Source organism: Microcaecilia unicolor, unplaced genomic scaffold (genome assembly GCF_901765095.1).
Source record: "Microcaecilia unicolor unplaced genomic scaffold, aMicUni1.1, whole genome shotgun sequence".
In the NCBI taxonomy this organism is placed as follows: Eukaryota; Metazoa; Chordata; class Amphibia; order Gymnophiona; family Siphonopidae; genus Microcaecilia; species Microcaecilia unicolor.
Window position 1 is genome coordinate 1 of NW_021963848.1, and position 15199 is coordinate 15199.

At 42.9% G+C, this 15199-nt stretch overlaps 1 protein-coding gene across 1 annotated transcript in view; it reads left to right on the forward strand.

The window, feature by feature from the left end:
• Window positions 1-4076: 4076 nt before the first annotated feature.
• Window positions 4077-15199, forward strand: part of LOC115459676 (adhesion G-protein coupled receptor G6-like) — a gene marked incomplete at both ends in the record, with an annotated part of 45576 nt that continues 34453 nt past the window's right edge. Inside the window, 3 exons of the mRNA XM_030189484.1 lie at window positions 4077-4200; window positions 4371-4419; window positions 10590-10693. Of these exons, the coding sequence (XP_030045344.1) occupies window positions 4077-4200; window positions 4371-4419; window positions 10590-10693 (277 nt within the window). The remainder of the gene's footprint in view (window positions 4201-4370; window positions 4420-10589; window positions 10694-15199) is intronic.

Genomic DNA, 15199 nt, shown 5'->3' on the forward strand with positions numbered 1-15199 from the left:
TAAAAAGTGGCCTTAGTGTGCTCTTACACAGGTCTTTCCTGCGTGCTAAGGCCATTTTTACTGTGGTCATAAAACCCCCAATTTTCAATTTCTTTCCATAATGTTAGATACAAACTACAAAATTAATGAGGAAGAGAATCAGAGGAATGTTCAACCATACAAAAAGAAAAAAAGATTCTCTTTCTTCTTATATATAAGAAGTGGAAATAGTAGAAATAATAATAATAAAAACCGTGAGGAAAAAGCCTCAAGAAGCTCCCAGCTAATAGCTGAAAGAGCAGGACTTCTTCATCATAGGCAAAAAAACTTCCCTGATAAATTTAATTGCACCTAGTCATAGACATCAACTTATCAAACATAACAGCTTTGAATACTTAGCTGTGAAGTCTCTTCCTTCCAACTATATGAAAAGCAGACCGTGACTATTATGGAATATATGGAGTTGTCCTGAAATGGTTTTCTGGCTTCTTAAGATTTAGGTCGTATCAAGTCAAAGAATCAGGTGTACTTTCTTCCACTTGGTCTCCTGGCTGTGGGGACCCTCAGAGTTCCCCTCTTTTCCCCATCTTTTTTAACATTATGGTGATACCTCTTGATCATCTTGTAGAAAAACATGGGCTTTTGACATACATGTATGCTGATGATGTCACCATTTATATCCCATTTTCTAAGGAATTACTTGGCATAACTCACAGGATTAGTCTAATTAGTCTAGGGATAAAATTTATGGAATCAAGGACTTCTAATTTCAAACTAAAACTTAACACCATCCCATGAATCTTAGTAACTTACTATTATGAAAAAAAGCCTATTCCCTTGAGTCATCAATTAAAATCTTGGGAGTTACAATAGACCATTTCCTCTCCCTTGAAAATCAAGTCTCTAAGTTGACCTCAAGTGTCTTTCACTCACTTTGAAAGGTAAAGAGATTGAGGCCATTTTTCTCTAAATCTGTCTTTCATACTTTGATTCAATCCCGTGTCCTCACCAATTCGACTATTGCAATTTCATTTATGCTTGACCTTAAAGGTGGTCTTCCAAAAAATTACAAACAGCTCAAAATGCTGCTGCTCATCTTATATGTAGCTCTCCTCGCTTCGCCAAAGCATCCTTCTTTTATATGAGCTACATTGGTTACCAATAAGAGAGAGAATATCTTTCAAATTATGCATTTTCATTCATCAAATCCTTTTTGGTCAAGCCCCCATCATATATGAATAATCTTATTGATTTGCCCCCTCATAATGCTGTTTCATCATCTAGAGAATATCTTGTCTTACATTTCCCTATCTGTAAGAATGTGATATATAAAACAATTCACTCTGCTAATTTCTCCTATCAAGGCACCAAAATTTGGAATTCTCTTCCTAAATCAATCAAGTTTACAGATGATTACCTAACTTTCTTCAGTCTGGCCTATCTGAATTCAAAGAACTCTATTTGAATTTTACCCACACCCTTTTCTTAATTTCGTTTCTCTCTTAGTCCTGTCTGATTATGCTCTCACCTATCTACCCTTAATTATTTGTTTGTCCTTGAGATAGTCTAAATCCCTAGTTACTTACTGCACATGTATTAATTTGCTTCTTAGGCTAATGTGGGGTATAAATGTCATGAATAAATAAATAAAATTAGCAGTTAGGCAGCCAGCAAGATATAACCAGGCAAGAGAACATTGGGCCCATCGTCTGAAGAGTCTAAGCTTTCCTACAGGAAATGAACCTTTAGTGCCTGCTTAGAGCTGGCATTTTAAAAAACCTGATGTTATTTCATCTGATGCTTTTTCAGCAAATTGCAGTTTAATGATAGCCTCTGAATACCAATTGTTGATGTATAAGTAGAGAAACTTTCATCCACATTCAGTGTGTGTGTTATTTATTTTAGGTTATTTACAGACATTTGATATACCACTAATCACAAAGAAGCATCAAAGCGGCTAGCAATGAAAATTGAGAGATAAAGACTATAAGAGGAAAAAGAAAGAGAAAAAAAATATACAGAGAGAGCATGAGTAAAGAGTCAGGTTTTGAGTGACTTTGAAAGAGGAGAGCATGAATTTTCATCTAATACTAATTGGTAGAATGTTGCACAATTTAGGATACCAATGAAAGATAAGAGCAGCAAATGTTCCTCTGTGAGCAAGGGAACTGTACCTCCCTGTGGACTTGGTGAGCTTCCTCCTTTTTTGGCTGATCTTTTGAGTTTAGTTTCCTACTGCTCCTAGTATTACTGTTATAGTTTCAATAGACTACTAGATATGTGCAGTGCTGTACACAAACAATAAGCACACAGGTCTTAAGAGACTGTCTCTCTATCGTTGCTCCCCACCCATAAATGTCTGCCTCCCCTAATAACTTGCGAACCGTTTATTTAATTTCATTATTATTTGTGCTATGGCTAGTCGAGTGCCCACTGATCCCTGACTCATATTTACATGTCTTTGACCCTCCCACTTACTGTAAGACTCTCTTTCCATTTTATTTTCCTGTTGAATTCAGTTAAAATCTCATTGAGCTCACACCAGGGGTGTATCTGCGTGGGGCCACAGGGGCCTGGGCCCCCGCAGATTTCGCCCTGGCCCCCCTCCCCGCCGTCAACCCTCCCCCGCTGCTTACTTTTGTTGGTGGGGGGCCCCAACCCCCGCCAGCCGAGGTCCGACCCGCAATCTCCGTATTTCGTCTTCCTCCGTGGCCATGTGCTTCAAGGAAGTAACGCTGCAGTGCTGATTCGTTGAATCCAGTTCGGCGTCTGACATGCTGCGACGTCAGACGCCGAACTGGATTCAACGAATCAGCACTGCAGCGTTACTTCCTTGAAGCACATGGCCACGGAGGAAGACGAAATACGGAGATTGCGGGTCGGACCTCGGCTGGCGGGGGTTGGGGCCCCCCGCCAGCAAAGTAAGCAGCGGGGGAGGGTTGACGGCGGGGAGGGGTGGAGAGAGGCGGCGGCGGGGGGGGGAGGGAGGCAAAAATGTGCCCCCTCTCTGGCTCTGGCCCCCCCTACCGCCGGATTCCAGATACGCCCCTGGCTCACACTACATTGTGATGCCACTGTGCATTTTTAAAATGGGTCCTGCCTGCCATTGGCTGGTGCTAGTGGTTAGCAGCTTACTTTGGGGCTCTTTTACTATGCTGTGCTAAAAAGTGGCCAGGGCTATCCCCAGCATGGGTCTTTCCAGTGCGCTGAGGCCACTTTTAGCATGGTGGTAAAATGGCCCCATTTCCATTATTCCCACTAATGACCACATGCTAATTTCCCCATTAGCATATGGCCATTAGTACGTAAGAACTTACTGACTCCTATTTCTAGGTGGAAAGGACTCATGGCTCTAACCATGGGCTAATCGGTTAAGTCTGTCAATACAGCTGCACTAACTGATTATCACAGTACATGCCTACTCTCTGCCCCAGACATGCCCTCAGCGCTAAAAATAAATTCTATTATTAGCGCATGGGAAGTGCGCACCAATTCAAAACTAGCATAGGACGCCTGAACGTCGCCCCACCCCCCCCCCCCCCCCCCCCCGTAGTGGTTTTTAACCTGTTAGTGCTTACCGCAGCTTAGGGAAAGGGCCCCTTCATTTGTTGCCTAACTTCCTATTGGAAAGACCATCTCTAATGTTTTCATTACAGCGAAATTCATATAGCAAACACTTTCAGAACAATGTGCAACAATCTGTACCAAAAAAAGGGACAGAAAAGATAAACTGAACTATAGTGCAAGATGGTAAGCTGCCTTACCCAAATTTATACAGGGATTTAGTAGCAGTGTGAGGATGGGACTTGGTTAGATCCCCTGGACCAGTGGTTCTCAAACCTAGCTTGGCAGGCTCCCAGCCAGTCATATTTTCTGGATGTCTTGCAATAAATATTCATGAGATAGATTTGCATGCACTGCCTCTATTGCATGGAAATTTCTTTCATGCACATTTGTTGTGGATATCTTGAAAACCCGACCAGGACAGGTTTGGGAACCACTGCATTGAACCATATCCTCTCTTATGGTTAACACAAAGTACTAATGACACACCATCAAAAGGTGCTCTCATTCATTGTTTTTTTTGTCCCCACTAGCATTATAGAGTACACCCTTCAACAATTGCCAAAATTGTCAGCTATACTTGGAGCCACCCTTGGCTTTCTTGCCTTCGTCTCCAAACATTCTGGGATTGATATTCTTGAACTTACTACTAAGAAAGTCAGATGACAAATATCCAGTGCTAAATCACGGGCATTTAAAACTATCCAGTGCTAAATCACGGGCATTTAAAACCCACTACCAACCCAATACCCCCATTAAGTGCATTTAGTAGACTGGCATGCAAGAGAACCTTTTTCTAAGCTTGGCTTTTTATTATTATTATTTAGCAGGAAGGATATGTGCCAATCTGTGCCTTCTGGGATATGAAGAAGAACAGTAAGTTTAAAGATATTAATGTATAATATGTCACAGTTGTTTTATGTATAATATGTCACTGTTTTATCTTTGGGAGTTCAGTGCCGCAGAGATTTTGTGATTCCTTGGCTGGCATTCTGAGTTATACTGACCCCAGAGCCATTTCATATTTTTCTTCTCAGTGTTAATTAACATGAAGAGTAATTTACCAGTTTGGCACCATTACTAGCACTAGAGAAGAACTTTTCAGCTATGGTATAGAGAAATCACTGACTTGGTTTTAGACTCTGCTATAGAATGATGATGATCAAGTAAGTAAAGCATTAGATACATTCTTAACTGGCTATTTGGAGCTGCAACCTTACATGTTACTGAAGGTCCACATGTATCAGTATCTTCAGACAGTTCTTACATTGGCCCGATAAGAGGCATCACAGTTTGCAGAGAATTCAATTAACTACCTTTACCATAGGCTTTCGTAAGAAAGAAAATTAAATTTTAGGAAAAAAATATCTTGCGTAAGAAATGTTTGACATAAACCCCAAACTTTCCTTGCCATTTTCCAGGCTGTTTGACACTGTAATTGAGCCTGCTCAAAAATCACAGAAGAGTGAAAAAACACAAAACAATGAACAATCTTCTACAAAACATTCTTATGCCTTGCAACATATGGAATGTTGTAAAGACTTACGTAAAAGAGGTCCATGTCTGTCTCTGAGCAAAATAACTCTTCAAGAAAGGATGTAAAGTTACCAAATTTGGCTCACTGGAAGAAACGGGAATACTGTATCTTGAACTAGTTCAAAAACTAGCATCATTGGGTTAGCGTTTTCTAAGAATAAAGTTTCCTAAAAAAAAAAATCCTCATTGGCTTACCATGGGAGATAGTTAGAGAAGCAAAATGTGGGTGACTGCTCCATTTTTATTGCAAGGCTTAGCCCCAACAAAAAAGCAAACTGAGACAAATGGGAGGAGGGGGACCCAAAAGTAGTTGACAAAAGATGATGAATCCCTCGCACAGCCCACACACCTTTTCACCAACACAAACATATACATGTCACCTGCATCTACGTTACGTGTAGGGTAAATAGGTCTAGCTGTGACTCATGGATGGACAGACTGGATGGATCATATGGCCTTTATCTGCCATCATTTTCTTTTTGTTCTTTCCCCAGCCCCTAACCCAATAACCCTCTCTGATATACTGGCAACAGAGACTGTCATCCAGTATCTGGAAAAATATGGTAGTTTATTTATCTTGGCTAGTAAACATTAATGCAATACTGGTTCCTATTAATGGTTCCATTATAATTTCTACTACTAATGTCCATGTGCTAGATAAACACTAAGAGCCCTGTTTACTAAGGTGTGCTAGAGTTTGTAGATGCCCATAGGAATATTATGGACATCTACATGGTTAGCGCATGCTAATGCTTAGAGTGTACTTCAAATGCTAGCGCACCTCTAGCATGGCTTAGTAAACAGGGCCCTAAGCAAGAAAAAACAGCGAAAACAGAATAACAAAATTAGACAGCACACCATTTGGCTCAGCTCACACATATAAGAATAAAGAAAACACTTCTTATCTACCCCAAACAGTAGAAGAATTAAAAGTGCCTTACAATCTTGTGCAATGGAGGCTTTTGCCACAGGAAACCTTGTCCCAGATGCAGCATAAGGCATTGTTGTTCTTTTTTCCTCAGCCAACCAGAGGTGGTGAATTGAAAGAGTCCAAAGGATGAGCAAGCAAGGGTGAAAGCAAGGAGATTGAGTTTTTCAGAAAATTTCTCTTAAGAGAGAGAGAGGAAGCATGTGTGTGTCTTTCCAACAGGAACAGCGAACAAACAGGAAAAACCTCCAAGTAGAAAAATCCAGCCAAATGGAAGTAGAGGATGGATAATGGACACTCCAACACGGGAACTGGTGCTTAAAAGATTCTTTATTCAATGCTTGTACAGCAGGACCCGACACAGTCCATGTTTCAGCGTACTCAAAACACCTACATCAAGGGTCACAATGATGTTCAAACAGATGTGAATAGATAAGACTGTCCAAAAAACTTCTGACACTGTGCTGACGCCTTCGGGTTATGCAGGATGTTTGGACTTTTTTTATGAACAGAGTTTTTTGGACAGTCTTACCTAGTCACATCTGTTTGAACATCATTGTGACCCCTGACGTAGGCTTTGAGTACGCCAAAACACAGACTGTATCAGGTCCTGATGTACAAGCATTGAATAAAACATCTTTTAGGCACCAGTTCCTATGTTTATTTATTTATTTTATTTATTTTCTTGCATTTGTATCCCACATTCCCCCACCTATTTGCAGGCTCAATGTGGCTTACATAGATTTGTTGACATTGTCTTATCAGGATATCAGATACAGTTAGTAGTGTGTAGCGATCAAGAAGGGAAGAGGGAAGAAGGGAGGGAGTGAATTGGATAGCTGTATAAGGTAAGCTTTCATAGTTGAGAGGGTTGGTGAGGTGAGTTAATGAGGTTGCGGGTGCTCATTGTAGGCCTTGTTGAAGAGGAATGTTTTCAGCAATTTTCGAAAGTTAGTTGTTTCGTTGATTGCTTTCAAGTCTGTGGTAATGCATTCCATAACTGCGTGCTCATGTACGAGAAGGTAGTGGAGTGTCCATTATGCATCCTCTACTTCCATTTGACTGTTTTCATCTCCAACCAGTTATTATCATGTTTCAGTCCCATGGCTGTTTGCATGGCCTCTGTATACAGTCTCTGCGATCGGTAGCATATTCTTCCATCACACTATACAGCCAACCAGAGTAGTTCCTTCTCAGATGGATCACCAGGGGACAATCCACTATTTAACCGGCCAAAACTGCTGCTGACCGGTTACACAGCACTTAACTCGCTATCTGCAGATATTCAGCGGGGATAATTGGCTATCCCCCGCTGAATATCTCTGGTTAGCAGCTAGTGGATAGCCTGTTATATCTCGTGATATAACCAGCTATCCACCGATTTTTAGACTGAGTTTAGCGGCCATGTTGGCCATGTCAAACAGTGAAATATCTTTGGATGGTTTGATGATAACCTAAGTCTGAATATCAACTTAGCCAGTTATCTTCAAACTGTCCAAAATAAACCGGATATTCAATGCCAGTCACCGTAAATGGCCTGGCATTGAATATCCGGGCTTAGCTCCAACCACAGGAGCCAGCCAGTCTAACTCCCACAGTCTGAATGTTGGTCCCAATGTCTCTAATGTCCTTATGACAAACCCCATCTGGGAATGCCATGTTTTAGCTTGGTTGGTAGTTCTGCTCAGATAAAAGCTTGTCTGAAGGCATCAAGTCCCAAGCTGGATTGAAACCACTCAATGGCAAAGAACAAACATAGGGGCAGAGTGTCTCTGTTCACCTCTGTCCCAAAAAACAAGGCTGCAGCTGTGAAATCCCAGGCAGAAATTCATCTTGGCTGTATAAGTTTGAATCAGTGCTACACATAAGAATACTGGGGCTCTTTATACCACACACATCTATAGCTCAGCACACAGTTCCTTAATACAACGTCCCCTCCTACGGATGTGCCTCTTATACTTAATCTTCCTGAGGTCCTTCTGTGATTTGCCTAGTCCATCAGAATGGCAAGGTAAAAAGTAGAACGATGCCTGTTACCTCCAGCCTAGGTTACTCTGATGGCCAAAATGGCAGTGACTGGTGTCATACTCACCTGTATCCTCCATATGCTCACTGGAACTGGCTTTACTGCCACACACACACACTGTAGGTAAAATTATTGATGCTCCAAATAGAGAAGACCAAGAGAAGGGATGAAATTAGTACACATGGAGGGGCATAATCGAAAGGGACACCAAGTTTTGCTGAGGATGTCCTCGCAAACGTCCCGGTGGAGGGGCGGGGAAACACGTATTATCGAAAAAAGATGGACGTCCATCTTTCATTTCAATAATACGGTTGGGGATGCCCAAATCTTGACATTTAGGTCGTCCTTACAGATGGTCATCCCTAGACTTGGTTGTTTCTGATTTTCGGCGATAATGGAAACCAAGGACGCCCATCTCAGAAATGACCAAATGCAAGCCCTTTGGTTGTGGGAGGAGCCAGCATTCATAGTGCACTGGTCCCCCTCACATGCCAGGACACCAACCGGGCAATCTAAGGGGCACTGCAGTGGACTTCATAAATTGCTCCCAGGTACAAAGCTCCCTTACTTTGTGTGCTGGGCCCCCCACCCCCCCCCCCCCAAAACCCACTACCCATAACTGTACACCACTACCATAGCCCTTACGGGTGAAGGGGGGCACCTAGATGTGGGTACAGTTGGTTTCTGGTGGGTTTTGGAGGGCTCACATTTACCACCACAAGTGTAACAGGTAGGGAGGGGGGAATGGGCTTGGGTCCGCCTGCCTGAAGTGCACTGCAACCACTAAAATTGCTCCAGGGACCTGCATACTGCTGTGATGGACCTGAGTATGACATTTGAGGTTGGCATAGAGGCTCAAAGTTGCCAGGTGGGCGGTTTTACCCAATTGGGCGGGTTTTCGCCAGCGGCGGCGGGAAAATTTTGTCGGCCGCGGGATGCGTTTTTTTGGGCAGTTTTCCCGTTGCCGCTGTGCGAGTTCGGCTTTTCTGGGGCTTCTATTGGTCCAAATTGGACCATAGAAGCCTTTCAGGGGCGGGGTGATGTCAGGGATGACGTAGGGGGCGGGGTTAGTGATATAGAGGCGGGGTTAGTGACGTGGGAGGCAGGGTTAGTGACGCGGGGGCGGGGTTCAGTGACGCAGGAGACGGGGATTGGCTACGGGCGTTTTTTTGGGCGGGTTTACGGCTCATTGGGGCTGGGAAAATTTTTCCCAGCTGGCAACCCTGTAGAGGCTGGCACAAAATATTTTTAAAGATGTTTTTGAAGGTGGGAGGGGGTTAGTGACCACTGGGGGAGTATGGAGAAGTGATCCCCGATTCTCTCCGGTGGTCCTCTGGTCAGTTCGGGCACCTTTTTGTGGCTTGGTCATAAGAAAAACAGGACCAGGTAAAGTCGTCCAAGTGCTCGTCAGGGACGCCCTTTTTTTTCATTATGGGTTGAGGACGCCCATGTGTAAGGCACGCCCAAGTCCTGCCTTCGCTACGCCTCCGACACGCCCCTGTGAACTTTGGTCATCCCCGTGACGGAAAGCAGTTGGGAGGCCCAAAATCGGCTTTCGATTAAGCCGATTTGGGCGACCCTGTGAGAAGGACGCCCATCTTCCGATTTGTGTCGAAAGATGGGCGTCCTTCTCTTTCGAAAATGAGCCTGATAGCCATACATTTGTGCTGGCTTCAGATCAGATTCATGTAAGTGTGGGTAATAAGTTCCCACTGTCCCTCAGCAGGCCAGATTTTAAAAGGGAAATTCTACAAGGTGGTATAGTGAAACTCACTGTACTATAACCCCCCCACATTTAATTTAAGAATTGTCTCCTTAGTCCACTGGGCAATGATGCACTAATGCCCACGTCTAAATCTGGCACATTACCCCACATTAATTCGCTGATTTTAACATAGCACAATATATAGACCCTTGTATATGAAAATTCCTAGCATGGAACTTACGCATCTCAATTATGGGGTATGTATTTCAATATAAAGTATATTGATTGTTGTACATGCTGCCTCTGTTTTCATATAAGGTATCCACTGTATAATTTCAACATATTGCATGTGCATTTCAGCAGCCTAAATTATACTTAAAATGATTACCTATGAAGTTTCTCATGAAAGCTACAGAGGACATTTTAACACCTTTAATTGCTGTATACTTTAAAATTAGGCTTTTTATAGGGCAAAACAAAAAGCAACACTATTCCTTCCAGTAATATTGCATACTAAACAGGAATAGTTTGGGTTAATCAGGGCAAGTTTACTTTCATTTTATCCATTGTATGCAGATGTGTTGCATGATATTGATTATGAGCAATTATTTAAAAAAAACTGACTGGTCTTAGGCACCGAAGGACAAGACCAGACCTTCTCTAAGTAAGAAATGGAAATTTTAAATAATGGTCTAGTAACTCAAAGGAAACATGCCCCAAAAATGTATTTACTGTTTCATGCTGCTAGAATGTTTTTATGTCAAAGGCTAGTAAACTTTAGTCATATATTTCAAGAGCCGAAATAATGGTTTTTAGTTCACAGTCTGTTGTGCTTTTTTTTCCCCCTGTAGATGGCAGTGGTGGCTGGGAAAGAGAAGGTTGCAACGTGAGTAAACGCACAAAGGATAAGACAGTTTGCTCATGTAATCACCTTACCCACTTTGGGGTGTTGATGGTAAGTAAGCAAAAATACTAAGAAACAAACATGCTGTTTATTGTGGGTAACTGTGTGATAAATAGCCAATTCTTCATACAGAAGATCAGACATCTCAAATTACCCCACTGTTTATTAAGCTGCGCTAGCAGCTGCCGCACAGCAATGTCCAACACAGCCCATTCAAAGTGAACAGCATTAGCGTATGGTAGCCACTAGCGTGGCTTAGGAAACAGGGGCTTAATTTAATTTAAAATGTATAAAACACTTTTCCAAAGAATACAAGAAAGACACGGAACATATATATGATAAACAGGGCCGCTTTAATCACCTATGGGGCCCTGAGCAAACTTTTATGGATGCCCCCCCCCCCCCAGTCCAGCGGCACAGCTTCCTTAGCCCCCTGCCAAAAACAAAATATGGCATAAATGTGCAGAGCCATTGCCTAGGCCATGCTGCTCATGGCTCTGCTGGTTCTGCTCCTCATAAACTGGAAGTGCATGTCAGAAGGGGGCGGGCAAACAAAGCCATCAGCTGTGTGACCTAGACAGCAGCTTCACACTAATATATCACTTTTTTCTTTGCTGGAAGCAGTGGAATTGGGGGTAAGGAAGCCGATGGACCAGAGTGCATAGATGCCTAGGGTGGTCCATCCCAAAGAGTGAGAGTGAAGGCCAATGAGTGAGATTTTTCTCATGGTGCATTTGGGGTATAAATATGGCACAATGGTGAAGAAACTGAGGCCTGGGGAAGGGCTGCAGGCGCCTTTTATTGACAAACAGAGCTTTCATGTGAATCTAAAAATGGATTTCTGTGTCATGGATAACATGTTACATATTTCAAACTCAATTATTTCAATCACTGATTCAAGGACTAAGCCACACACACATCAATGGAAACAATTCAACTGTATTTAAGACTCCTCAAGAGCAGTGACTCATAATTTAAACCTGATCAGACACAATTCTGCTATAATGAGAACCATCTCAACACACATAAAATCCTGCAAAATCTTCTAAAACCCCATCTGATATTATAACAAACTAAAACTATTTTAAAGTTTTGATATCCCTTTAGTAAGGCAAACAAATCCCTCCATTGCAAAATATTATGCACAAACTTCTGCAAAAAACACATTTAGAACTTTACCATAACATAACAGCACTAACTCCCCAAGTCTGAAAGAGCAACAACCTAATCTGTGAAAAGGCAGCACTGTAAATATTACACTGGACCCTAAAACACCAGTGCACCACCAAGTGAGAAAATAGAGCAAACGGGACTGCTATGGATCTCTATACAGAAACTACATACTAGCAGAATACCGCACAAAACACAGATAGACCCTCAACAATATGAAACAAGGGACCACAGATCGGTAATAGAGAGCTGAAGGCAAAACACTGAACTGTAACCTCAAGAAGTCAGATTCTGCATACAACAAACAGAGAGAAATAGAAACTGAAATTTTAAACTCAAATATTTCAATGTCTCTTTTCTGCTTTCCTTAGTTTCTTCCTGTCTTTGCAGTGTCTCAGGCCTTTTAACATTTCTTCTCCATGTCTGTCATCCATTTTCCCTCTGCATCCCTAGTCGTCCTGTCCAGCATTTCCCTCCTGTGTCCTTGTACATATCCTCCTTCCATGTTCAGCATTTGCCCTCTGTGTCCTCATGTCACCTGTTTTCCAACATCATCTCTCTGGGTCCCCATCGCCCCTCCCCCACCCCCCCCCCCCCCCCCCCCCCCCCCCCCCCCCGTTTTTTCAAACATCGCTCATCTGGGTCCCTATTTCACCCCTTTTCCAGCATATCTCCTCTATGTCCTTATCTCACCCCTTTTCCAGCATTTCCATTTGTGTCCCTGTCTCTATCCTCCTCTCATATACACCATCTGCCCTCTTAGTGTCCCTATTTCTCCCCCTTTTTCAGCATTGCACCCTCTGTGTCCCTATCTCCCTTCTCCTTTTTTAGCATTGCCCCCTCTGTGTCCCTAGCTACTATCCTTTCAACATTGCCCCCTCTGTATCTATCTTCCCTGTCCTCTTTCAACACTGCTCCCTCTGTGTCCCTATCTACCCCCTTCAGCAATGACCCCCCTCAAGTGCCCCATCTACCCTATTTCAGGTTTGCCCTCTATGTCCTTATGTAACCCCCTTTTAGCATTGCCTCCCTCTGTGTCCCTATCTCCCCCCCCCTTTCAGCATTGCCCCTCTGAATCCTTGTTATTATAGGTTCTGTTTGCCCCTTCTCTATGTCCATGTTTATCCCATGTTCAGTTTCTCCCCTCTATCTTCCTTTATTCCTGCACCCGGTAGCCATCATCTTTCTACTGCACCCTCCCCCCCCCCCCCCTTGCATCGTGGCATCTCTCTCCCTCTCTGGTCTCTCACTCTTCCTGCTTTCTCTCTCTCTTCCCATGCTCCCTGGTGAACTGCATCTGCCCCTGTCCCTTCCTCCCGCTCCCCCACTTCCCCATGGTCCTCCGTATTTTTTATTTTAACTGTCATCAGTGATTTGGCAGCGGTAGCATTAAGATAGTTTGCCAGCATCAGGGCCTTCCCTTCGCGCATCCCACCTACACGGAAACAGGAAGATGAATCCAGAGTAGGCAGATGCACAGAGGGAAGGCCCCGACGCCAGCAGCCTATCTTAATGGCTGCCGTAGCCGAGTCGCTGACAACGGTAAAATCCCCCTCCCAACTTGCAATTTCAGCTAAAATGTGTTACATGTGTTACCTCAACTAATTTCTGTTTCACTCCTATTGTTTACATAAGATGGTACATACTATCTCAATTTTTAAGAAACTCAGCATCTTAAAATAGGTCCAAAGCTCTTTTACCAAAGACTGTCAGTCGCCACCTCGTACAGGAATTTTCCTAACACCCGGGGTCTTATCACCATAAAGATATAGGAGACTACCTTGATACAGCATGTATCGCGAAACATGGAACTATGTCGGTGTAACGAGTCTCCGTCATGTGTATGGAAGGAAAAGAATAACTGAGTTCTACTCAGATAAAGCTAAGTAAAGGCTAAAGTAATTAAGAGAAAAAATCTAAAAGTTATAAAAATATCTAAAGAGGATCAATGAGGATTACGTCACTACCCTCCGAGATATGCTTGGCTCATTAAGCCATTACAGAGGTAGATGCGCGGATCTGATGATCTATTTTTAAAAAGGGGGGTAAATTCCCAGACCATAAAAATGTAATATTTAAAGCTGTTTGTGAAGCTGGGCATTTACATGAATAACTATCTACTGTTCAGCATCCCTAATATTGTACCTCAGAGACCTTGTACATGTATGGCCAGATATGTGCCATAAATGACCTGTTATAAAATACATTTGGCTTATTAAAATACACACAATGACATGATGGTGTATTTTATTTTATTTTTACATTTGTACCCTGTGCTTTCCCACTCATGGCAGTCTCAATGCAGCAGGCAATGGAGGGTTAAGTGACTTGCCAAGAGTCACAAGGAGCTGCCTGTGCTGGGAATCAAACTCAGTTCTTCAGGACCAAAGTCCACCACCCTAACCACTAGGCCCACTCCTACTTTGCCAGTATGCATGTATGGGGTGGAATCAGATGAAAAAAAGCATGCGGAAGACTTGAGAGGAAATGGATTTGCCATAAATCCGATTGAAAGCAGAGCACAATGGTGCAAATGATCCAAAATACAATTCTGAAATCAAGAAAGCCAAAGTTAAGTATTATGAAAACAAAATAGGGGACCAAAGCAACCAAATTAAAAAAAACTTTTCAGGCTGGTAAATGGTCTGCTGGACACACAGGACCTGACAACAGACAACAACCCTCGGTCCAAGAGCTGGCCAACTACTTTGCAACAGAAAATCTCCAACATCAAAAGAGGTCTCTTCACCCCCACAAACAACTAGGAGGTTACCTAGAGATGACAAGGTAAAACGGAAGACCCCATGCCAGCAGATAGAACATGGACTACTTTCACACCTCCTTCCACCAACAAGGTCAAAATCTTGTGAATAAATACACCAAATCACAATGCCTTCTTGATACCTGTCCGAACTTCCTACTAAAGAACGCCCCCGATATGTTTATACATTACCTAATGAAACACATCACATATATGCTTAACCAGGGCCAATTCCCAAATGAAAAAGGAGATATCATCCATACCCCCATCCCAAAAATAGCAAGATCCACGGGATGTGATATCTAACTACAGCCTGTGGCTTCCCATCCCTCTACTAACCAAGGGAATGGAGGGCCATAGCTGCACATCAACGCAGGAATATATGACACACTTTTCCATACTGCAAAGCTCACAATCTGGCTTCCGCCCAAACACAGCACAGAAACCATATTAACATTGCTGGTGTCAGACCCTGAGAAAAGAGATCAGCACGGCTTGCAGGACTATGATCCTCCAATTCGACATGTCATCAGCTTTTAACCTGGTAGACCATGGGCTGTTACTAAACATGCTAGACAACATAGGTATAGGAGGCAGGGTACTAGCCTGGTTTGAGGGATTCCTGA